The sequence below is a fragment of the Bactrocera latifrons genome, unplaced genomic scaffold (assembly GCF_001853355.1).
Source record: "Bactrocera latifrons isolate USDA-ARS-PBARC rearing strain unplaced genomic scaffold, ASM185335v1 scaffold_511, whole genome shotgun sequence".
Classification (NCBI taxonomy): Eukaryota; Metazoa; Arthropoda; class Insecta; order Diptera; family Tephritidae; genus Bactrocera; species Bactrocera latifrons.
Genome location: NW_017537170.1, coordinates 102,238 through 128,291, shown reverse-complemented (window position 1 = coordinate 128,291; position 26,054 = coordinate 102,238). Strand labels below are relative to the sequence as shown.

At 37.2% G+C, this 26,054-nt stretch overlaps 2 protein-coding genes and 1 long non-coding RNA gene across 5 annotated transcripts in view; 2 read left to right on the top strand and 1 right to left on the bottom strand.

Moving 5' to 3' along the window:
* Window positions 1–23,676, top strand: part of LOC108973977 (serine-rich adhesin for platelets-like) — a 30,185-nt gene extending 6,509 nt beyond the window's left edge. For 2 of the 3 annotated variants that reach the window (XM_018941545.1, XM_018941544.1), the window contains exons 3-10: window positions 11,439–11,991; window positions 12,072–12,561; window positions 14,187–16,362; window positions 16,430–16,658; window positions 16,741–16,893; window positions 20,552–21,065; window positions 21,296–22,181; window positions 23,591–23,676. In XM_018941545.1, the coding sequence (XP_018797090.1) occupies window positions 11,439–11,991; window positions 12,072–12,561; window positions 14,187–16,362; window positions 16,430–16,658; window positions 16,741–16,893; window positions 20,552–21,065; window positions 21,296–22,181; window positions 23,591–23,632 (5,043 nt within the window). In that variant the 3' untranslated portion in view covers window positions 23,633–23,676. The remainder of the gene's footprint in view (window positions 1–11,438; window positions 11,992–12,071; window positions 12,562–14,186; window positions 16,363–16,429; window positions 16,659–16,740; window positions 16,894–20,551; window positions 21,066–21,295; window positions 22,182–23,590) is intronic. The other variant, XM_018941546.1, reaches the window with a different exon arrangement.
* LOC108973979 lies at window positions 7,668–10,638 on the bottom strand. The gene is made up of 4 exons (XR_001993770.1): window positions 10,455–10,638; window positions 10,008–10,111; window positions 8,182–9,930; window positions 7,668–8,092 (listed from the first exon to the last, which is right to left on the bottom strand). It is a non-coding gene; the product is annotated as an uncharacterized LOC108973979 (long non-coding RNA).
* LOC108973970 (mediator of RNA polymerase II transcription subunit 15-like) lies at window positions 23,633–25,786 on the top strand (the record flags this gene model as incomplete). The annotated part of the gene is made up of 1 exon (XM_018941537.1): window positions 23,633–25,786. A coding segment is annotated over one exon (1,167 nt), but the record flags the coding sequence as incomplete, so codon positions are not given.
* Between the last annotated feature and the right edge of the window lie 268 nt (window positions 25,787–26,054).

Genomic DNA, 26,054 nt, shown 5'->3' with positions numbered 1-26,054 from the left:
CCATCATTTGTATGTACATATGTGCGTGCAGTATTAGCAATCTAAGTCTGCTTCAATTATGGTCCATATACGCCCCAATCAGCGTTAAGCCTTCGAATTAATAGTCGAATTTTTTTCTTATTTCTCAAACCAACTGGCACATTGAACTAAATTTTCGTATTATATCAGCGCTACCGCTGGGAATTGAGGAGAAATAACAAAAAAAAAAAAAAAAACTTCCTCAAGAGTAAAAAAGTGGAACAAATCCATTATTGTATAATACGCACGGTAGCGGTATAAGTATCCCAACTGATTTATTTGCGCTTGAATGCGCTAAGGGCTGCTTGCTAATGCGGCGTGTTTTTGCYACGTTGATCAACTACTTATAATATTTCATTATTTGTTATTTATTTCTTGGCTTTAGACAATTTTTATATGTATTTATTTTTATTATTTTTTAGTTTTTTGCACTGTCAATACTAACCACAACTACATGCCATTTACCTAATACACATTACCTTAGATAAAATGCTTGCAACACCTGCGCTGCAAAGTGCCACATGTCTATAGCGCTCATATCCGACAGTTGCATTGAACTCTACGTGCGCTATTTATGCCATTRTTTAACTCCACCTGTTTTTATTTTCGGTTCTGCTGCTATTTTTCGTTCGRTTAAGGGGGAACTTGTATTTTTCTCCACCAATTACCGCCACTTTCTAGTCTATAATCTTGAAGATAAATATAATATTTTTTTATGCGGGTTAAAGAAAAACAGCATAAGGGTTGCTGTGTGCTCCCTTTTTGGATTTTTTTTTTTTTTATTTTTAATTTCGGCTTGGCCCGCAGCCACCAGCTGCATGCTGTCAACAATTGATCGACGTGTACCGAAGGCGAATTGCGTATAGCATAAGGACAGCTGTTTGGCAAAGGGATTCTTTCTTCCGATTTTATTTTTTCAGTGGTTACCTTAGTTTTTAATGCCACACATTTGCACATATGTATGTATGTATATATGTGTGTGTATTCCCCACGTCTTTATTATAGCGCTCAAGTGCGTTCATAAATTGTCCTTGTGCATGTGTAGTTGCTTCCCTTCCGTTGCTTGSCACATTCACCTATGTTTATGTTTTTTTGTTTTACTTTAATTTGTGTCTTACATTGCTTCTTAAATTGTTCGATTTTCCTTCTATGCCTTGCCATGTTTATTGTTGCTGTCGCACTTCGCTTTTGTACACTGCCAGCTGCACTCGCGTCTACAGCTGTTTACAGCTATCTTAAAGGTATCCTCCTCTGTCAGGATTAACCTTCATCAAACGYTCAAATAATTTTGTGAAAAAATCTTACCTCATCTTCTATGTTCTAGTATGTGTGCTCTCGATCATTTTTCATTAGTCGCTCAGCTTGTTTTGATATTTTTAAGTACTTTTCTTTCAGTTTAAGGAAGATTGAAACATTTTTTTATAAATACATACATCCAAAGCAGGTATATAAACGTGCTGCAAAGTATGCATTATTTACAGAGCTTTTTAAGCGAATGCAACGCAGCAACTTAAATCATACATAACYCAACCTTGATTGCATATCCTTACATATTTATATCAGTTTTTTCACTTTATTACACTCGCTTATCGATTTTAGCCCATCTCGGCTGTACGCACTCACGGAAATCCGATATGAAATTTACTGCTTTCCTTGCAAATATCCACTCATACCCGCCTTACAGCATGTTGCACGCGTCCATTTTGATTTATATATTTATACACCCTTGCATAATTATTTACCCTTTACGAATGCTTTGCATTTTATTTTATAGTTTTTTTTTTTGGTCAAGTTTCGCTGCAAACTTTCATAGTCTGTCTGCCTATCTGCTTTGTATTTATGCATATTCTTTAGTTTTGCTTGTCACTAAACGCGCACGTACACTTATAATGCTATGGTTTATTATTAAATTACAAACCATTCCAGGAAAAACCACCCCTTTTGACATTAATCAACCACCTCCCCTACCATTGTTGCATACCTATTAGCAATTTATCACACTGTTTATAATTGAATATACTCGGTACTCGAACTGGAACTTTATTTAATCGGCCCAAACGACATCAGCTGCTAGCCAATACACGCATATATTCCCTGGTGTACTTGTGTATAAACCGAAATTTCAATTGTTTTTCTGATAGAATTATTTTTCAGTGCTTCTGTYATCGTTTTGTTCCTGTGCATATGTCATATTTCAGTTCCACGCTGGAAAATGTATGCAACAGCTGTTGAATATATCCTACAATGTCAACACTGTCACAACGGGTGTTTCGTATGCGTAATTCTTTGTCATTACGAGCTTATCTGCAATCGATAAATGTCATTTCCAGCCTTTTAATGACATTTCGTTGCAAATTTACGGTCTATTGCGTATTAAGTGCAAGTTATTGAGCGAGTAATCGTTAAAAATCAACATTCACCATTCGTATGTGTAATTTGAGCTCTACAGTGCCCACTTGTTCATTATTATACCATTATCATGATAAAATAAAATACTTTGGTGAAAATTCTTCCATTTCGACTTTAGTGCGCACACCTGTTGCATTCCTTTTCCATAGAACTTTGTTTGATTTGAGTTATTTGCTTGGCTTACCACTAAATACTTCATATGCTTCGTAATTTCTCTATACGACCGAAATTGTTGTGCTGAATCRAACAARCAACTAGCATAATGAATAGAATTAGCATAATACGAACTTATGGACTGATCGATTTCTCAATAAACTCTATTGTGATCCTATATTATATTATTATTTGTTAAAAWATATCTGTTTTTTTGATAACTTAATACTGCGAGGACAAAATCCTGAAATATAAAAAATTATTTTATCTCTCATTAATCGCCGACGAATCGCCGCTTATGCGCTTGTTATGTTTGTGATCTGCTATCTTTTCACAAAACTTATCTGCAAGATTAACAACAAAGTTGCTATTGAATGGAATACTACATAGATAGTGTAATAGTTTATCCTTAAAATGATACAAACTACTTTCGTATTATCTTTATGCCAACTGTTTGCTCGATTTTTCTACATTAAAATATCTGTTCCGCTATAAGTCTGTTCAAGAGTCGTGAAATAATTTATTGTATCAACAAATTTTTTGTCGATAATGTCGAGATTTCTTATGTCAAGGGATTAGTGGTCAGAGTTAAAGCCTTGAGCAAAAAACCTACGTGTGTATTCATATGTACTCTAAGATCAACATTACTTAGACAAATTTAAGTCTAGTTTAAATATTTACATACCGAYGTAAAGATTCATGACATATGTACATATTACATATGTGTCAATATGAATATCATCCAACTAATTGGGGCTGGTTCGTGTATTAATAAAYATTATCCTACTTATAGCATACATCGAAAAGATAACATATTTTGCAGCATATATGATATATTGACGGAATTGAAACGTGGTCAGCTAAGTAACTCCAAACATATCTGCTAAACTCATATAGTACATGAGTGTATTCAATATGGCTATATTACTTACTAAAAGATAGCATATTTCGCAGCATGAAATTTTTATTGACGAAATTTGAAATATGATTAGATAAGCTCCTTTTTTCCTTCCTAATATTTTTTGTTTAGTTGCTTAAACGTTGTCGTCTTAAAAAAAGTTCTATTTATAAAACATGTCCGTGTCATATGTACACGCTTTACTATTATCAGCAATAAACAAAWGCCAAGATTAGATGAATATTAGTATGTACGCCTTTTTGTAACCACTTGGACACAATTACTTTACTGAAAACAAATATACATATATGTATATATTGCCGCATATATGTATGTATGTATATTGTGATAACATGTGCAAAAGCTTATTAAATTTCCCACATTCTACTTTATGGCATGACTAGTTTCCGGTAAATTCCGAAATCCCACGCTGCGGTTTAAATGCCGTATACGTCACAGTTGTGTGTTGCATAAGTTGTAATCATGGAATTTACATAAAATAATCAATACACAACGTACATTTACATGTCACCAGTGCATAAATAGCTTTTTCGTCAACTATGTTGATTGACTGTCATACAAGCTTTCTTGTTGGAAAGATGCTCTTAATTTTAATTAAAAAGTCAAACATTTTCATGGAATCTTCTTAAACTTCTGTTTTTCAGCACGCATTTTAAAATTATTGGTATTTTCCGTTTTTTTTTTTTTTTTTTTTGTGGTTGTTGGCATATTTATGATATTTATATTAGGGTGAGCCAAAAACCAAAAAACCGATTTTTACATTTTTCGTTTCGTACTCAGAAAAATTAGTTATACATAGATACCACTCAGAAAGGCTCTCCAAGTATGAGATCCTAATTGTAACGGTCCAGCTAACGGTGTTATATTTTTTTCTTATTATCGGTTAGAAAAATTCATAAAAATTCGCTTCCAAGTACTTRGAACCATATTTCACTTTGTAGGCAATTGAATACTCTACAAAATGGTATCTTACGGATTTTTCGCAAACCTAACCGTTTACAAGATATTACACTTAATTAAAGAAATTTCGAATACTTTTCGGAAATTTCTATAAAACGACCTTACGTCCGATACACATTTTATAATGTCGTGTTTTTCAATAAGAGCGCTACAGAAGTTTTTTTTTTAATAAAACAGTTTGGGATAACAATCTTTATTCCTGTGAAAGTACACTCGATGTCATTATGTATCGAACTCGATTTCTCTTGGATTTCCACCACGGTCAGTTTTCAAGCATTAATAGGCCGATACTTCTGTAATTTTACGTTCGTTATRCTGGCTTGTTGGCATAGACCATAGACTTGACGTTGCYCCACAGGAAGTAGCCTAACGGCATCAAAATGCACGACCGAKGCGGCCAATTGACTGGGTCAATTTGTGAGATAACACGTTCACCAAACTTGATTTTCAATAAATGGATTGTGACATTCGCTGTGTGGCTTGAGGCGCCATCCCGGTGGAACCACATATTGTACAAGTTCATATCATCCAATTCGTGCCAAAAATATTCGATTATCATAGAGCGTTAGCGATTCCCATTCACAGTAACGTCATTTTCAAGTTGTTGCTCAGCCCAATTCACGAACATACGACGATTCTGGTGGTCAAGCGGCTTCATTTCTTGTGTCAATTTGATCTTGTAAGAATGTAGGCCAAGATCTTTTCGCAAAAATCGCCACAACGAGATCACAGAGATGCCCAACGATGTGTGAGACAATGATTTGGGGCATTCTCCTACGGACACTTCTCTGTCTGACTGGCACGTGAACATTTTGTACTGTGGCTTTGKATTAACATTTTTTCCACTTGRCGCTCAATTGTKGATCTGACCGGACGATGACGACGACCATAAATTTAACGTAGCGCTCTTAAAGTTGAGGCCACTGACTCGAAATAATTATGTTACTAAAGAGAAAAGTCAAAACAACGGGAAAAATATGGCGTCGTTTGCTGTCCCTATAAGTCTACTGTTGTAGCGTCCATATTGAAATATCCGTTAGTTCCAAGTTTACTCTTTTTCAATCATTGAAACTATATCTCAAATWAAAACCGAATACTTTATTGAGCGGCGGAAATAATTCCTATAATTATTGTGAGGAATGTTGCGAGTTGACTGTCTTTATAAAAAGCTGGAACCGTTCCGCTTACGTAAACCCGAACTTAACCGAATACTTTCGAAGTGTCTTCTTAGAAAACTTATTGTTTCCATGAATCAAAAGCTCTTAAGTAAAAATTTCGGAATTTTTTGTATAAGGTTAGTAGGTTTTACTATGTATGTTGATATCTCTGGGTTCTCATCTGCTATGAATTTCTTTCTTTTTTTTTATAATTTTCATGGGCTTCTGCATAGTCTAATCCGATACTGTTCCCATTTGAAGAAAATCGAAATTATTAATAATAATATAAATTACTATTTTTTTGCATATTCATAAAGGAGTCGCGTGCGCGCAGAGATTTCGTTGGCATGCCATTAAAGCCTTGCCTCATGCTCTTAAAGCCTTGCACAATACCTTACTTTTCTTTGCATGTGATTAAAATATAAAATAAGGAATTAAAGGAAGTTGTTAACATGACCTTTTAGACAAGTATTTAATTAGACTTAAAGGCTTATGACCCTTCAATTTGTAAAGGAAACTCAGCACATATGTACATTTAAATGTCTGTCAACTGCAAACAACAACAAACAGTACCTACAAGGCTAAGCGTGTTAACAAGTCGCGTGGAGTGAAGTAAGTGGTAAGTAGGTAACTATTAACTCTGTGCAAAAAGGGTGACGCGTGTGTCCAACGACAACTCGCCGCATTGCTCATCGTCSCTTAAACGAAACGTGCAAATGTTTGAAGTTTCCTTTGTTTCCTTGCATTATCGCATGCCACATGCCGCTTGCCATTGCTCCTCCATCCCTTCTACGCGAAGCTGGTGCGTTTCATCTCGTGACTCCACACGAAGCACCAGCAACAGCGAACATTGACCAACTTAAACACTAGCCACTGTCCACTGACAGTTGGCGGTTTTCTTTCGGTTTTGAGCGAACGGCATATGCCGTGTGGCAACAATAACAATTTAGTTGTAAGCATGCTTGCGTCTGTGTGTGTTTTGCGGCGCGTTGAGCGCCAACGCATATGTGCATGTGCCACACATTAGTCGCCAGTAGGCATTTGCAAAATTTCCATGGGGTTGCTGCGRACTTTCAAGAGTGCGCTCGCTTGCCTGTGGCTGTGGGTTATTATCCTTTAATGTACACCGACTGCGAATTGTTTGGGAAATATGAACGAAGGCAGGGCAAGAATGTGTAGTGCTTCCTGCTGTTGCTGTTAAACCTTTTGTTGCCTCGCAAATTCACTTATGCACTTATTTGATTATGCTTGCTGTGCAACTGTGAGTTCTTCACTTTTTTTTTTTTTCTCAACTCACATTCTTGCTACGAAGCTACAATGAATATGCGCGCAAATGGCAAAAATGCGTACATCTATTTATTTTTTTTTTTTTGGTAGAATTTGCTTTCTTTGATGGTTTTATTTAAACAATTGTGAAGCTCACATGTTGCCGCTGCGGTTGATGTCCATCTTTTATTGCCGTTAGCCCGGCCTCCTTGCTGCAATTGCTTGGTTGTGGTATCACTTGCTGCATATTGAAATTCTTTTGCATCTGTTGCGTTTTTTTCGTCTCTTTAATGCGGTTAGCAAATCGTCATCATTTGCAATGCACAATATCCTCATTTCCTCATTGTAACTGTGCATGCAACATTGCCAACATTTGTTRCTCATTTACCTTTGGGAGTAAAACATTTGCATGCTACGGTTTTTTCTTCTTCATCTTTTTGTAACACATGTGCGTCTGCTTACACATACATATTTAATTGGSCTGAAAATTTTACAATTTCAAAATACACTCCCTTTGGCATTTAAAATCCGATTACATGCTACACGTAGTCCTTGGAGATTGTAAGACGAGACAATCGGKCACTCAAACGTGGCCATGTGCACTTACTACGTACAAACATATAAATTTGCATACAGAAAAGTCAAGTGTCGTTAATGGTTTGCAAATGTGGCATACAATTCTCGCACATCCCCCAATAATGTCATGTTGAAAAAGTGCTTGCAACAAAGATAAAAGGAGGTTGTTTTAGGAAGTGTGCGGTAAAAAAATAATTAAGATAAAAGAATTTGGCTGAACTATTTAATTAAAATGTTTAAAAGCATTGTATCACAATGTTTGATATGATTACTTTGGCACGTGTTAATGGATCATCAGCGAAAATGAAGAGAGCGAGAGAGAGTTACATTTAGATGTCACTGCCCAAGAACTGACATTCCTTATGGATATATCTTTAATTGTATGCCGCCACAACAATAAAAAATTGCTTTTCAGTTTCACGAATTACAAAACACTGATTTTAAGGCATTCGGTTGAAATTCCCTGCTCCCACACCTTATCAAGAATTTTATTCAATTCGCGTTTTGAGTTTGGCCAGTGTCGAGTTACTTTCATTTTCATGGCATGCCAAAGATTCTCTATCGGGTTCAAATCGGCAGAACATCCTGGCCATGTCATATGCGATATCTCAACATCTGCAAACATTTTCTGAATCTGCAAAAAAAGAAAATGTAGACAGATGACATTTTTCTTAAATATAAACATTAGGATACATCGATGATTAAATAGCATATAAAGCTTACCGAAGATGGCCTCAGAAATATGCTCATATTGTTCTTCTACGACCGCCACGATAAAATGGGATATAACTTCTTGATACTTCTGAGCGTTCCTCATCTCATCAATAAAAAGTAAAGGACCTCGGATATAAAAAGAAAAACACGTCCAGACCATTTAGCTTTCAGGATGCTTAAAAGTTCACACAATTTTCGGCGAAACGTTTCCCCGGAAATCGCGCGTTGTTGTGCAAATTAAATCAGGTTTCATCCGACCATATTACCATTTTCTACGACTCGAAGGACCAGTTACGGTGCGTTTTCGCCCAATTCAAACGACCAAGCCTGATTTTCATGGTTAAAAGTGGTTTAGCCACGGGTTTCCGCACATTCAAATCATACAATGTCAAATAACAAAAATGTATTCAAATACCAACATAACCGTTACAATTACACCTAAAGTGTATATCCATAAGAAAATTCACTGCTAAAGTTTGCGTGGCCACGAGTATGTGCTGAAGTGGTCCGATCTGAACAATTTATTCCGAGATTCTATCGTTGCTATAAAAAATAAGCCATGAGAAATTTCTTGACGATATCTTTTGGAATAAAAAAAGTTTGCCACATAGGAACACGATTTTAATTGTTTAGTTTTCAGATCGATATTTTACAGACTAATTCGCGTATATATAGACAGATAGAAAAACGCACTCGAATACTTTTATAAGCGAATATCTAAAAAAAAATCGCCAACCTTCATATTTTGAACAATTGGAAATCAATTGATGTTGCAGCGGCAGAATTTTGTCGAGTTGACAATTCTGCACCGGATAAAAAATCCGAGTCCGTTCCGGTTATGTAAACCCGACTGTCTTGCGAACRGATAGATCGCTATATGCTTATASATTTGATTTCCATAAGTCGTGAAGAGCGATCTGAAATGCAAAAGGAAAAAGATTAAAACTTGTGTCAAAAAATACAATATTATACAAAACTTATTTTTTTTTTTCACTGTGTGTTTCTTTTGTGTTACTCTGAATTTAATGACTTGACAAGCTCCATTTCATTATTGCCACTCCGACAATGTGATTTTATTTTTCATGCCACAAAATGCCATTTCCTTTACCACATTTAGCCGCAAAACCATTTATATTTGTTTGTCTCTCTTCACACATCTTCTTCTTGCTTTCACGCTGCCTATGTGTGCTTTATCGCCACTGCATTGTTTGCGCTTTGCATTTGGCTTACAAATGGCCTATGTAAACTTCCTGTGCATGGGCATTTTGTGTTGTTAATATMCATGTGAGTTTCTAAATTGATATAAATATATATATATATTTTTTTTTTTGAGTTTTCCTGCATTGTTTCTGCTGCAATAATCTTTGTTCCTTCACCACATGTTTGTAGTTCTAACGYTACGCAAATGCACGCTGAATGTGTAGTTAATACTGATCGTCTTCAGTCAATTTCAGCATTTTCCGCTTGCCAATACATCCATGCATATACCCATATTATATATGTGGAACACATGCAACATTGYTGCAATTCTATGCATATGTATCTCTGTACTATTAGCTGTTTTGTTTCATCGGTCTGTCAGTCAAACATGCACTCACTTTTCCATACTCTGTCAGCCCGTCAGTCAAATGTTGGACTACACGTAGCTTTTTGCATTCTGTCGCCTACAGCCAATACTATACGCACACAGATCGATATATAAGTATGTACATTGGAGCGTACACCAAGACTAGAGCTTAAATATTGGTTGACTTTTATCTTTAAAGCGAAGAAGAGAGTGTCAATATAAAAGTTTAAAGAACAAAGAAATCATACAGACATATTTACATACTTACCTCACACCTGTAAAAGTGTCGCCGTGCTCAAATCTCTCTTGTTCGCCATACATTTAGCTCACATAGTGTCAGTATTGCCATTGCTATTAAATTTCACCTAAAAACTAGAGGAATGTTACTGTCTAACGGAACTTGCTAACATATGGATATTTCCATTACTAAGACTAGATTATAAAAGAATTTGATTTGAATATCTGGCTTTTTGAAATCCTAAAATCTTAAACTAAAATATATTTTTTCAAATAATAACTAATTCTAATTGTCCGAAAGTAGACCTAGACTTCTATCAATTCCAATTTATAACTAAACGATTTTATTACAACTTATTATCCGTCCAAAAACAAAAAACAATACCAACCCTAATGTTTCTTTACGCATAGGAATTTTATATTTATATATACATAAGTGTGTATTTCTCATTTGTATCTCTCTGCTCCCACCACCTACCTACGCTGGTTCATGTGTATTAACACTCTTCAGACATTTTCATTACGTTCACATTTCTTATATCACACCACTCCTTGTAAACCAAGGCGACCCATTGTTGTTCCACACATTTCCTATTTTTATAAAATGGATATAATCTTTTATGTTCTTCCTTATTTGTGTATCTGAAATTTTGTTGCGTTCACTGTCAATTCTTCGCGCACTTCCATTTACTTACTAAAAGTGACTGGAATTGCAGTGAGCGCACAAGAGCACCGAAAGAGAGTCCAAATGAGAAGCCAGGTGGAGAGCTGAGGGCCAGAGTCGACGGTGACATATGTTTGCATCAAACATTGTGTGCATACATTCGCAACAACAACAAGTAAGAAACAGTTTTGCTTGCTTGCAGCACTGATTTGTTGCTTTTGTTGGCTGCATTTGCAGCGGAAATGGTAAAATAGCAGCAAACAAGAGCAGCAACAATATTTTTTTATGAGTTCCTTTTTAGGTATTTGCTGGCACACACATATTCATATATATTTATAAATGTGTATATAGGAATGTATGTACATACTTGGGAACTCTAATGGGCCACCAGGCACTCAGCAAGTAGCTTGGATATCAAAGAAGTTAAGCGTGGTTGCTATGTGTGCCCTGCAACATTGTTGGTTTATAGCACATAATTGCTCTAGCCAAATATATCATTAATTTTCGCAATGGTTTATTAAATTAGCAGCATTATGACAGCCTGAAGTCTGAAAGCTTGTGGAAAGCCATTTTCCTCTTGTAGTTAAAATTATCTTTTTCCCCAAAGAACTTTCGCAGAAATCCAAGAAGTTATCTATAAGGAATTTTCAATTAGAAAAAAGTATTTCTAGCATTACAACAACTACTCACACAGTTTAGCATGACATTTGTTTTATAAAAAGTAAAAGCCTTAAACGACATATTACATTTTCCAAAATAACCATATTTAAAACAAACCGTCTTGTTTCCGATTTGCAGCAAAAAACTGAACTGAGTCCACCCGCACATCAAACACACAGCAMCGATGCGAATAGCACGCAAAGCGGTAGCAACGGTTCTGGCAACAGCAGCCACAATTCGGCCTCATCAGGTGCAACATCCGCTTCAATATCCGCCTCCATTGCCTCCACTGCGGCGGCATCAACACTCTCCACCGCCACCGCCTCGCACAAATACACACTGTCAACGGATGCCAAAAATGGTGGTGGCGGAGCAACAAATTTAAGCACCAGCAATGTCAACTCGTCGGCGTCGAATGCGCATAAATCCAACACCGCTGGCAGTACAAATAGCAACAACAACAGCGGTAGCAATTCAAATGCCCAAAATTACACCAGCGCAAAGGAGCAGCAGCATCATCGCGATGACCGTTACACCACACAAGCGCCAACGAACAGCGCTGCGAATGCCGCCAGCAATGCAGCGAATGCGGCAGCCAACGCGCCCAGCCTATATGTCTCTGTGCCACTCTCCACCGCCAATGTACCTGGAATCAATTTGCCAACAAGCAGCGCAGCAGGTGGCGCAACAGGTAAGAGCACGTGCCAAGTATTATACAATTATACACAGAAATGTAGACATTTATCTAATCACCATCTCTTTTCCATGCAGATCACCATGCCCCACCTTCACAGTCGACGCGCGCAGCTGCAGCAGCTATAAGTCAACAGCAACAACATCAGGGTGGTGCTGCAACAATTAATATGACAGGGAGCAACACGTCGGGCACGCATGCGACTGCCACAACGACAGCACTTGGTGCGATTGGTAGTAGTGGTGGTGGTGGTGGCGCTGGTGGAATGCTGGAGCGACAATCACCACGCATTCATCATCAACCGCCGGCGCTTTCCGAACATCACAGTAATAGTAACAGCAGTTATTTTGCTAGTTCGGCAAGTGGTCTGCCAACAGCGGCGCATAGCAGTGTCATACATCAGAGCGGTAAATCGCCATCGGGCAATATGATGTTGAGCGCAAGCAGCAATCCCAATCTGATGGCCACCACAACGGAGACTGGCAACCTGAAAATCAGTTATGAAAAGCAAACAACGCGTGTCAGTCAGCTGCAAGAGCAAGAAACAGCACCAGTGCGAAGGAGCAGGTGAGTGTAATTAAATACAAAGTTTTCCATATTTTGTTGTTCTGCTACCATGTTGATGTATATGCTTGTATTTGAGCAGTTGAGTACACATAAAAAAACTCATAAACAAAAGCACTTTACCACCCACCAGTTGTTTTGCATGCCTTTCCATTATATAGTATACTACACAAAAAAACCAAAAACTTTTCCAATTGCTTTCTAGCGCTTCGCGTGCTAACACAGACATTTTTTAATTCCCTAATCATTTTCCTTTTTCTTACTAATTTCTATTGAATCTATAGTTTGCTTTTTCTGTTTTTACTAATATCAAATATAGTTTATTCTTTTGCCTCTATTATTTTACTTATTTGAAGAAATCAGTTACTTTCTTGAATACCCAAGTTAATTGCTTTTGCTGCTGTTGTTGTTAACGCCCAACTTCGTATCCCGCCAACTAAGTGTGATTACGTTACTGAACACACCACCAAAACGGTATAGGAAGTATACGCATCGCAAGATTGCAACGAAAACAGAAATTTCATTCAAGGAATTTCTGTAAAACGGAACACTATGAATATTTGATTGAAATTTTGTTGCAGGTACTTGCAAAGAGTTACTCATTCGATTGGTATGCCGGTATTTAAAAAAAAAAAATCTGTTTTCCACTTATTTGTAAAGTTTTGTGTGTGGGCATACAATTAAAACGAATGTAGATTTGAACAATAAGAGACCCATAAAGAAATATATTGTTGCAAAAATCGTAAAATCATTGTATTTTTTTTCTATATCTGTAAAAATATTAAAAGTAAAAAAAAGAATATTGTTTGGCCAAAGCCTCCCAAGTCAAGCGGCATTAAAAAAAAAAAATATTTTTTTAATAAATGTTATTTGCAAAGATCAATACTGTTACTATATGAACATAATCAATACAATGCTAGCAGCATTTTCAAACACCTCGTTTTGTACATATTTTAAGATGCTTTTGGTTTTTTGATAATTAAATTTTATTTCATCCGATTTTAAACACACACATATCAAATACCTGTATATATACAATTCAAATAGAACAAATTACATACAAACATAAATCTAAATTCTTGCTAAACCGAAATCTAGAAGAAAAAAATTACTTTAAATTGATCATATGATCTATAATTAACAAGATAAATATATATATACAATAAATACTCCCTAACATTCGAAAAAGGATTTGTTTCTAGAACCAAAACACACACATAAAACATATAAGTATTTATAAATGTGTAGCTCGAAATGAATCAACAAAAAACTATTAAATACCTTATTGATTAATATCTGCAATTCACCACACGCATCTACCCGTCACAAACACACATACACACATAACCATACAAAAGACAAACAGCAATTAAGCCGAATTTGAAGTGAATACTGAAGAATTGTCAATGTTTTTTCTCTGCTTTCTCTAATTTTTCTCTCAAATCAAAACAAAAATCTTAAATGCGAAATGAAACTTTTACTTAATAAATGTATACGAAAACTCACCACTCACGCAATGCAATCAAATGGCTGTATTCACTCACTTTCCACAACCAACAAAAAATGCTAATTTATCTAACAACGTAAAAAACCACAACAACCACCAACCTACTGCTTAAATGTAATAGGTCGCGTTCGGGTGAGAGTAGTATGCAAGCGTTACAGGCGCAACAACTACAACAACACCATCAACAGCAGCAGCAGCAGCAACAGAGTGGTCAATCACAGCAGCAGCAGCAGCAACAACAAGCGTTGGCAACACAAAAAACCAATTCCCGCTCCGGTAAGAAAAGGGCCGCAGCTGCCGCAGCAGCAGCCGCAGCCGCCGCCGCTTTGGTTGGCAACAAAAATCGCGATTCGCCAATWGAAAAGCTAACGAAATCATCACCGTCGCCAATACAACAACATTTTCGCAACGAATTAGCAACRCCTACACCACCACCAAACGCACCCTCACCACTGTCACTGCCACCGCCTAGCGCTTCGACACCGACACCAACACCCACACCTACACATACACCTTCACCATCGCCGGTTGTAATGTTACAAGGCAGCAGTAACAGCAATRCATCCAATACAGCATCACCAACAAGGCAAAAGCATGCCAACGGCAACGGTGGCAACGAAGCGAACGGCGCTGGCRACGTGAATGCCAATGGGGGAAGTAATAATGGTGGCGGTGTCAGTGGCACATCAACAAATATGGTCGCGACAAATCTTACGCTGGCAGGTGCAACATCCAGTTCAGGTCTCACAACCGCTGCCTCGTCCTTCTCCAGTCATGATTGTGACATGTCTGGTGCCACTGTCAAATCGGGTAACAACAACGACGAAGTTGTGAATCTTAGCTCTAATCAGGGCGCTTTAAATAATGCCAGACGTGGCGGTGGTAATRCCTCAAGTACTGCAATAGAAGGTGGCAATATGGGCGCCACCGGCGCGGGTGCGTCTGGTAAGAACACAAACGATGCATCTTTGATAACCACAAATCTAGGTGGAAAACCACTGAATAAGAAATTGTTACGTGCACAACAAACGCTCTATCAGCAACAGTTAGCCGCGCAGCAACAACAACAGCAGCAACAACAAAAGCGTTCACCTGATCACAAAAATGGTGGCGGTAGAAATACAAATGCCACCACAGGCGCAACTGCCGCCACTTCCTCCACCTCCTCAACCAGTTCCCCTTCCTCTAATACGGCCACAGTTTCGCCTGCTAAAGCTTTAACTAATCTAACCAATACTAAACCTAATAACAATCCTTCCACTGCTAATCCCTCAAGTAACACTGCAACATCAACTGCTTTTACTAACTCAACCACTAGCCACAATTTAAATAACAGTAGCAATAGCAATATTAATAACGGCAATAGTAGTAGCAATAGCGCCACTAACACAAGTCAGCTGCAAACGCAACAGCATCAGCAACAACAACAACAATCCGCTCAACAGCAACAGCAGCAACAAAATAATGTTGCTGCTGCTAGCGACAGTAATAATGATATCATAGAAATTTTGCAATTAACCCCAACCAACACTTCTACTTCTTCAACGCTAACTCATCATCAACATCATGCCTCTAATCATCCACCACAATCAAAAACATTGCAAACCCCCGCAAACTTGGCAACAACTTCAACAACCACATCGGCTGGTATACACCACAGAACGCCAGATAGCGGCATCTACTCCTCCTCGTCCTTTGTGGCGAACAGCAGCACCGTATCGAATGCCTCCTCGAGCAGCAGCAGTAGTAGCGTTGGTTGCGGTGGCCTAAAATTCAGTTACGAACCTCAAGCCGCGGCAATCGATTCGCCGGCAGCACATTTACTCACCGCCGTCACAACTGCAACAGCGTCGTTAAACGCAATGACGACTAATATTACCACAACCACCTCTACCACAACCATCAAAGACTCACCGCCCAGCTCACCAGGCTCCGAAATCGGTGCAGTGGCAACAGCGCCACGGAAACGTGGACGTAAAGCAAAAGATCCACTTGCAAATGCGAATGAGGCGAAAGTTGATGTCAAAGTTTTTCAGAATGGTGGTCATGTCTTAGGTGCCACGCCCACAACCGCCGCTGCAGCAAATATGGCGAACAGTGCGCCGTCAGGTGTGCCCAGTAGCGGTTCGACGTTGCACACCGCTGCCCACATGCTCGGCAATCAACTAAATCCGAATAGCAATGTGGCACAGAAGCTCTCCGACCAACTGCACATGGAAATACAGGATCACAGCATCTACACCGCAGATACTGTAACACCGCAATTTGTGGGTGTACCTTTCCCAGGCAAATCGACGGTAAGTCACTTAATTTCAAGCTCTATGAATTTCATTTTTAATTTAAGTTTCACATTTTCACACACAGCGTAACACTACTTCGACGCCGATCTCAACCAGCAACAACACGCTCACAATCAACTCAGTCAGCGCTGTAACACCCGCAACAGAAATGACCGGTGGCACATCATTAGCATCGATGTTCGGCAGCGGTGTGAATGGTAATATGTCCATACCGCAAAGTTTGGAACAACTGCTCGAACGTCAGTGGGAACAGGGCTCACAATTTCTCATGGAGCAGGCGCAGCACTTTGACAGTAAGTTGATACTTCAATTCAGTTGTTAAATATTTTTAGTTTTATCCAAAGAAATAAATTAAATTTCTCTTGCATTTTACAGTCGCTTCTTTGCTCTCCTGCCTACATCAATTGCAACGTGAAAATGTACGCTTAGAGGAACACGTGACCAGTCTGATTGCACGTCGGGATCACCTGCTAGCTGTGAATGCACGGCTTGCCGTTCCACTGAAAACGAATACTACGCAGAGCCAAGGTAAGTGAAATAGCGCAGTGCGGAGAGAAATGTAAACAAAAGTCAAATGGCTTGTACAAGTGAGAGAAAAGAGTATGCAAATATGCATGGCTCCAAGTTAAATAACTAGGAAAATTGCAAGTAGTACGCAAAGATTCTCTCACATGTGTTTCTGCAATGCAGGCTATACCCACATACCCAGAAGAAAAAGAAAAAAAACAAAAACAAAAACTGTGCGCGGCTGCTTTTTCACTTACGGCTCTAAATTTCAATTATTCGCAAATCTAACAGAAACTCAGACACAAACAAGCGAAAAACTTGTGCGAAAATATGCATACAATATGAAAAGCATACATACATATATATATCTATATATATATATATAGTTTAGAACGAAATTCAAGTTTAAGTTTTTTTTACTGTTTTTGGTGTTAAGCTTAACATTAATCGTTTTTGTTTTTTTTATTAGTTTCTAGCTTTGCTATGTACTTTTCCTCTTCATTTTGGGGCCCAGTATTTATATATAAATAATTTAATGTTTTATTGGTTATTACTTTCTTTATATAGTTGATTAAGTGTAATGTGAATTGGCCTTTTTGCTTTTGATTATAAATATATACATAATACTGCAGTAAAACATAAATAATGCATTTTTGGAAATTTAAATTTGTTTCATGCTGATAATTTTTTTTTTTATTAGTTGAAACATTGAAAACAAAACGTCATTAAAACCAAACGCAAACAAAATTGAATTGTACATATATTTGATTAGCATTTAAACATCTTAAGATTTAGTTAATACACCCTTCTTTATATTTATATATATGTATATATACATAACTTATTTACTTGGATGTGTGTTTGCACACGCATCTACGTTTGAATATACAATATTTGTATGTATTAGAGATTTATTTAAATATAATTTGCATACTCCTATATAGTATATACACATAAAACGTCAATAATAAAAACAAAAATTAATATAGCTGCACATACAATAATAGTTTACCAAAACGGTAATGAAATGAGTACAAAAACAAATTTTGTTTGTAACAACATACATACTATATAAATAACACACACGCACATATATACATAGTTTGTAACTAATTAATATTAATTTTCTTTCTACAACTTTTGGTTTGTATAAAAATTATTACTTTTTCTTAAATTGGCTGGACATAAGGAACACTGTTATCATTCAATTCAAATTGTATATATGTATGCATGTGAATATGGGAATGTTACCAGCGTATTTAATGATGGTGGTGTATAAAGAAACATTTTTAATTAAATTTGTCACTGAGAATCGTTGTAATTACAATGAATTTCTGTTAATTATACTTAAAAATTTCGAAAAGCTTAAGAAAGTTAATAAACAACGTTGAATTGTCTTCTAATAACGCTTTCAAACTGTCGTTACTCACAGCATACATATTTACATGCATTTTCATCACTCACCGCATCCAAACTCATGTACACCAATCACACATGTGCGCAATCACACATTTAACACCCACCCATTCGTACGCTTCTGTGTAAAATGCTAAGTTTCAAATTATATATATTTAAATATAACAAACCTATATTTATTATAATCACATGTATGTTATACTACACAAAAATATTTACTTTATACATATAATTAGTGTTTAAATTTATATAAAATATTTATTTCCCCACATCTCTGTCATATATATTCACCTACTATAAACCAACCCACCAGTCAATCATTCACGTACATTTAAATTAATATTAATTAAATTAGTAATTAAAATTTTTGAAATTTGCTGAATATAAAATGAAAAACTTTTAAAAAATTTAAAACTAAAAAATGGTGTTTGTTTATTTTCTTTACATTATCTTTTTATTGAAAAATAATAAGAAAACCCTTTTTTTGCGTGGCCATAAGAGTAACCCATTTTCCTCAATCATTCAAAAAAAGAATACACATGAATCTGCATTTATGCATTAACTTATTTTATAAAAACTCTTACAGCTTTTACTTTGAAAATTTTCATTTACTCCACTATACTCTATTTGTTTCAATTATATATATGTATCTATATACAATATATATGTTACTGTGGGCAAAAAATAGCAAGACTTATTAATTTTAGTTGCAAAAAATTTTGTAAGCGGAATAAAATTTCTGSTGCCAAAACGTTCAGAATGTTGGAAAAGGTCTTCGGTACTAATTATTGGTCGCAAGGAAGTATTTTTGATTAGTACAAATTATTCAAAGAGGGTCGAGAACGCGTTGATGACGAACCTCAACCAAGACGGCCATCAGCATCTGCTGAKGATCAACACGTCATTAAAATAAAGGAATTGGTGCTTGCGAATCGACGATTAACAGTCAGAGATCTTACTGGCATCGTTGGAATATCGRAATGACCATTTAAAACCATTTTTAAAGATCATTTGGGCCTAAGAAAAGTGAAAGCACGATTGCTGCCAAAATCACACTTTTTTTTTTAAAAACAGCGTCACGTTAACATCCGTGAAATCATRCTTTCCGMCTACCAGGATGTCAAGATSACGGTTATGTTGACAGTTTTCTTCGTTTAACAAGGTGYGGTGCACTCCGAACTCCTTYCRAYCGGCCAAACTGTTAACAAGGAATAATGTTTGAGTGTTATGTGTAATTTGCATGAAGCTATTCATAAAAATAAGCCGRACTTATGGGCACTGTCGCATACTGCATTGATTTTTCGTTAATTTCTCACAAAATTTTCAACCCATATCATGCCGCAACCAGCGTATTCGCTTTATTCAGCTCCGTGTGATTTCTGGCTATTCAACAAACTCAAACGACCGCTCCGGGGCAACCTTTTAGAAGACATTAAACGTGAATCGCTATCGGAAATTTACTTTAAAAACTGTTTCGATCACAAGTGTATTCGAGCTAAGAGGCATTCCTTTGAGGGGGACGACTTCGATTTTGAAGAATAAATTAGGAATTTTAAATTTATGAACCAAGTCTTACTATTTTTTGCTCCTCATAGTATATGTATACTCCACTGAGAATTCTCTTATGTATTCCTGCATTTTCCTTGGTATTTCAAAATTTATTCCGTGTTTTTCCTCTGCTAGATTTATATTCACGGCAACGGTTGGCATTTTTTATTCACTATTCTACCTTATCTCACATCAATTCTTTCCTTGGTACAAGTTGGTTCTCTTGTAATATTTGTTAGGTTTATTGTACTCAACGAATTTCGAATAAGTTCACTGAGGTTAGCTGGTATATAGTAAATGTATGCAAAAATCCGTGCTTACGAGTAGTCACTTGTTATTCGCTTTTGACTAGGGACAAAATAAAATATAAAATTTCAGCTGAAATTCGTTCGAAACAAGAATGCGAACGCATAAGAACAGATATTATGAAGATAACTTTTTGACAAAAACAGATCAATTGACTTTTTCACACTCAACAGCGTCTAAGCACAACTACTCCTTTCATTAGTAATAATGTGAGACCCGGATTTAAGAAAAAATAATCGTTTTTTAGGTTATATACTTCTTATAAAACCTAATTTTGTTAACACTGAATTAAATTGAGATCCTAAGCCCTCACTCTCCTCGATCCGTTGAGAGGCATAACACATTGTTCTTATATAGATTTTCCTTAAAAAAGTACAAAAAGTTTGAACTGCAACTAACGATGTTACAGCCACGGCCGTATCATCGACAGCGATATCCACCAGTGTTGCCASCGTCTCGACAACAGCTCCAGCCGCAGGCGTTGCGACAGCGACCTCGGCAATAGCAGCTGCCTGTGCAGCAGCAGCAATAGCAACAACAACAGCAGCGGTTAATGCGCTTGGCGGTAACAATGCGGGCACTGGCGTCGGAGCTACAGGCGGCACTAGTACCATTGGCCCTGCCAATGCCGGCACCGCTTTAACAACTGTTGTAACTGCTGCAGCAACGTCACTTGCTACCGCTGTGACCACRTCGCTAACTGCTATGACTGTGAATACACGCGTGCCCAATACSAGCACAACGGCATCAGCTGGTGCAGGGGGTGGGGCACCAGCTTCGCGCCTAAATACAAGTGTGCCACAACAACACGTGTTGGAAAATGGCATCGAYTTTCGGCAAGCAAGCGCAGCAACAACGACAACGTCAGCGCATGGTGGTACAGTTGGCAGCGGTGGAGGCGTTGGTCCACCCATGGGCATGAGGTGAGTTACATTAATTACAATTAAAGACAAAAGATCAAAAGTTAACATAAAATTTTGAAACTTAACTACATATTTGTTTTATGTTTTCTCAAATTTTATTTCTTCTTCTTACCGCTTGTTTCCACTCCGTCACATATTTGTTGCTCATTCACATCCAATTGCTGTACCGCTATGTTTGTGCGTTTTGTGCACATTTCAACTGCTTTTGTGTGTTCTATGTTGACACTTAGGCACTCCACGGCCAGCTATGTAAGTGCCTCAGGAATACCAGCAACCAGCATTGCAGGCAATCTGGCAACAGCAATGCATCCCAATAATCTCGAAGGMCTTGGCAACATGYATACAACAGCTGCAACCACAGGTGGCGCAGCAACCGCTGTTGTTGGTATGTCCACAATGACGGCAAATCGTCTTGCACAACAACAACAACAACAACAACAGCATCAACAGCACATGCATTCATTGCATCAGCAGCAACAGCAACAACACCAGCATCATCAAATGTCGCTTGCGGCCGCACAGCAACAACAGCAGCAGCAGCACATAGCACAAAGTGCCGCCGCAGCAGCGGCCATGCATCATCACCAACAGCAACAACAACAGCARCAGCAGCAGGCTGCTCATACGCACTTGCACGCCACCCATCCGCTACATCTAGCACACACGCATACACATGCACCGCACGTGCACACGCATGCTCCTCATACACATCACGCACATCAAACGCATCCCAATGCCCAAGTTAACGTCAACGTCAACGCCGGCATCGGTGTCGGTGTAGGTGTCGAACCACATTCACTTGCATCAACGCGTCTCGGTGGCGTCGGAGGAAATGGCGGTATGGTGGGCATGGTTGGGCCACACATTGGCAATAATAATAATCCGAATAGCAGCAACAACACCGCGGCATCACGAGGTGGGTCAACAACGGCGACGACAACAACAACATATGCTATTGGTAGTGGTGTGAGTGGTGGTGGTGGTGGTGGTGGCGTTAGTGGAGGTGTCGTTGGTGGCGGCGGTGGTGCCGGTAATACCACATTACTCGCATCGGATAGCAGCCACCCCACATCCGCCGCCGCGTATACTCCTCACTCGCTCTATACTCATCATCAGGTAGTAGTGGTGTGGCGTGATGGCTTGTTAAATGTTTAATGTTCCAAAGAAATGTTCAAAAACCAATTCAGCATTCGAATAATAATTGCTTTCCAACAGACAAAACAACTCATCAACTTTTTAGCATTAACATTTAAGTGTTTGTTGTTTATCAAAATTTACAAATTTATTTATAAAATTAGTTTTTACTTAAATATTAAAAACAGTTTTACCACTTGATGATGGCTAGTTTTATACCCTGAAGAGAGTATAGTAAGCCACGAAATGTCCTGTAACAGCCAGGAAAAAACGTCGAAAATATATTTATATATGATTAGCGTGGCGTAGTAAGTCTATTTAGCCAAAATCGTCTCTATGTTCTCATACTATTTTCTCATTTTTGAGATATCGAATATATAGTAATCAATATATAGAGAGAAATATTGCGCACGTGCTTTTTTCCAAGAAGCTGCTCATTTGCCAAAACACTTTGTCATATAACTGATCGGTTAAAATCTAGTCCTTGTATGGAAAAATTTTTTATTTAAGGAATTTTCACACAATTTGGCATATATTATTGACCTAAGCAATGCTGTAAACTCCGMACATATTGTTCAGATCAGGCGCCTATAGCACAAAACTGGCATACAAAATGACAAATCAAAATCAAARTAWAGATCTTTATACCCKTTTAGGCTGCAACAAATGTAATTGAGAAGGGTATTATTACAGCATCGATGCAGCGGAAGTTAAAGTGTTTCTTCGTTTAAATATAAAATTTTGGTATTGCCCAAATTGTCTTTCCAAAAACAAATATTCGRATTCACATAACCGGAATTAAACCGAAATTATATCCATTTCTGCAGCAGGATTTCCCTAAACTGTTTGCGAAATGCTAATTCTGTTGCAAAAATCACAACAATTTTAAAGTTTTACTACATTTTAATTTTTGTTTTGTTACCTAACCTAAAAAAATTAAATAATTTTTAGGTCAGCCCATGCTATTGGCAAACTGTCAAATATTGTTCTCGATTTATCATAAGATAAACAACAATTTTTTTCTATAACAACAAACACCTTGCAGTCAACATCATCATCAGCATCATCATAATCATGAAAATAATTGGGATTTTGAGCTAAACTTAAACGTGTAAATTGTCAAAAAAAATATTAACCCCCTTTCCTTACTTATTGTTAACTATTTTGTAGAAGAAATGAAAAACATAAAAAATTGCTTGCATAAATTATGAAAATTCTCATCAGGCCACATCAGTCACTAATCACCAACAACAACAACCACACATCATTGTTTAATGTTGGATAATAACATAACATCAATTCTTTCAATGCAAATGTTTATTAACATTTTATTTTAATTTTACTTTCTTCTCTACACGCACAAATATAACATTCTAACGGTGCTACAACAGTCGCAGCTAAGACGCGACGATAACCTAGTAAAGCCCAGCTGAAAATCGACAGCAGCTTTATTGGCCTTTCGCCCTAGCCGTCAGCTACAACAGCACACGGCAGACCAGCAGCAGCAACACCAACAACAAGCCGGAAAACGAGCGTCAAAAAAAGCAAAAACTCCACAAAAAACAAAGGAAGAAAGAGCAGCGTCGCAACAAGCAGCCAGACAACAGCCAAAGTTGCAAAAAAAAACGAAATTGCAAACTGCTCACCAAAAAGAAATTCACCTACGCAAAAATGCGAAGAAACAAGACGAAGAAGCAGCTGCCGACAGTGATACCATTAAAATTTCMTCCGATGAAGAGCAAACGCCGACAAAAGCAAACAACGMAGGTGATATTTACACGCTGGACTGCAATGTTGCGTCATTTGAACAACAAAACCGCTGTCGCACACCCAGTCGTAGTCCGTGTGAGAACAGCAGCTCATCCTCGGCAATTTCCTCTTCACTGCGTTCGTTAGACTACGAAGCCGAAGCCGATGAAGAGGATGCCAATGAATGTGAGGGTGTGGAATTGCAGCGCAAACTGGCTGGTGGCAATGACAATTTGATGCACGTGCAGAATTTTCTCAATTATTTCGATGGACAACAACAACAACAGCAGCAACGCAGGCAAAAGTCCTCGACAATATGTTATGTCACACAATTACAACAGGAAATGTTGCGTCAACAAGATGGGCATAATATGGATAATTATATGGCAATGAATTCCACAGAAGCTAATCGTCGTAACACGTATGTGGAGCAACACGCAGTCGATGAGTTGTTGACGCCACAGCAGCAATTGGATTTCMTGTCGCCAACAGCAAATACGACTGCTACTACCGCATTGACAACAACAACAAGTACCACAACAAGCACTGCAAAAGCAAGCAACAAGCCAGGTAAATTCACAATTTCAACAAAGTTTTTACGCAARCCGCGTCACAAATTGAAATCAGTGAATTTAGCGCCGACAGCGGATGTAAGCGGCGCATTGGCAAAAGCAACGACAACAATTGGTAAYGATAAGGCGTTAGCATTGCATGATCAGCAACAGCGTAATGATGATAAGCAATTGTTATTGACGCCACAACAACAACGACAGCAACCACCATGTGCCGACGAACCGAATGTGAAATTCAATTCGAATTTCTCCATTAATTCACTTTTGAATAAGAAATAATGATATTGCGAAGCCAAATTGAATTTCCGTTATATGTACTCGTATTCAACTGTGGCCATCAATATTTGTGCATATAAATTATAATGAGAGGAATTGTACTATATTTCAGCTGATGAAAATTTTAGATTTGTTTCATAAATCACGGCATTTCATTTAATGCGAAATTATTTTTTTTTTTTACGAATATGACTACCAAAGCAACACTAAGACGTAAAGGGTTACATTTTTCCATAAATTAAATACATTCTAAAGATATACCATTCTTTCAAATACTCAAATATAATTAATATAATATTGTTCTCAAAAAGTAAAAATAAAAAAGTTATAYGAAAATCACAAGAAAACCCACCAAAATCACCACTTGTAAACAATAAACAGTCAGCTGGTTGAGAAAACCAGAAAAAGCCTTCATATCCATAGTCAAAAACAGTAAATAAACTGTTTCTAAGCGCATACCACAGTTGCCAATTAGCAAACATATATGTATATGTATGTATATTTTAAAGTAACCTTAATATGTAGAAATCAAATTTGTTATTCTCARTAATAACTATGCGTTTATATTTTATATTAGCTGAACAAAGATTTCYTTTTAAAATCTGAGTAAATTCCCTCGCTATTGTTTGCTACTAGTTATTACCATGTAAGTATGTATAATCAACGAACAATTGTCCCTAATAGCTGCGTAAGTTGTAATTTTAACCAAAACTATTTTAGAAAACCCCATATCCTTTTTATTAAATTGTATTTTAATTAGTCTCTTTTGTTTTAAAGTCKATAACCACATAATTTTAGCTAATAAACGAAATATTTAGTGCTTGTCCGTATACCTATAAGTACTCATAGTAATTAAAGTTTTTATATATAACCCAGCTAACATCGTACGTATGTAATTGTATAATTTATGTTTGAAGAAGCACATTGTATATATAGTATATAATATTAAGCGTGACGACTTTAAAAAATTTAAAGAAATAAAATGATTAAAGCAACTGCTAAACACTTCGAAAAAAAAACTCGATTTTCATTGTTGATCAACAAACTTTGATAATATGTACATATATAAATAAGTACATATGGATAAATCGCTAAATATTGTATTACAAAGAACCATGATGAAGCGCCGCTATAAGCATCAGTCAAAGCGACTATACTTAGGAAGCAAAATTGACGTTTTCGAAATGAATACGGATTTGAAAAGCATGTTTGCAAATTTAGATTTCTTTCAGAGCGCATAAACATGCATACATAAATC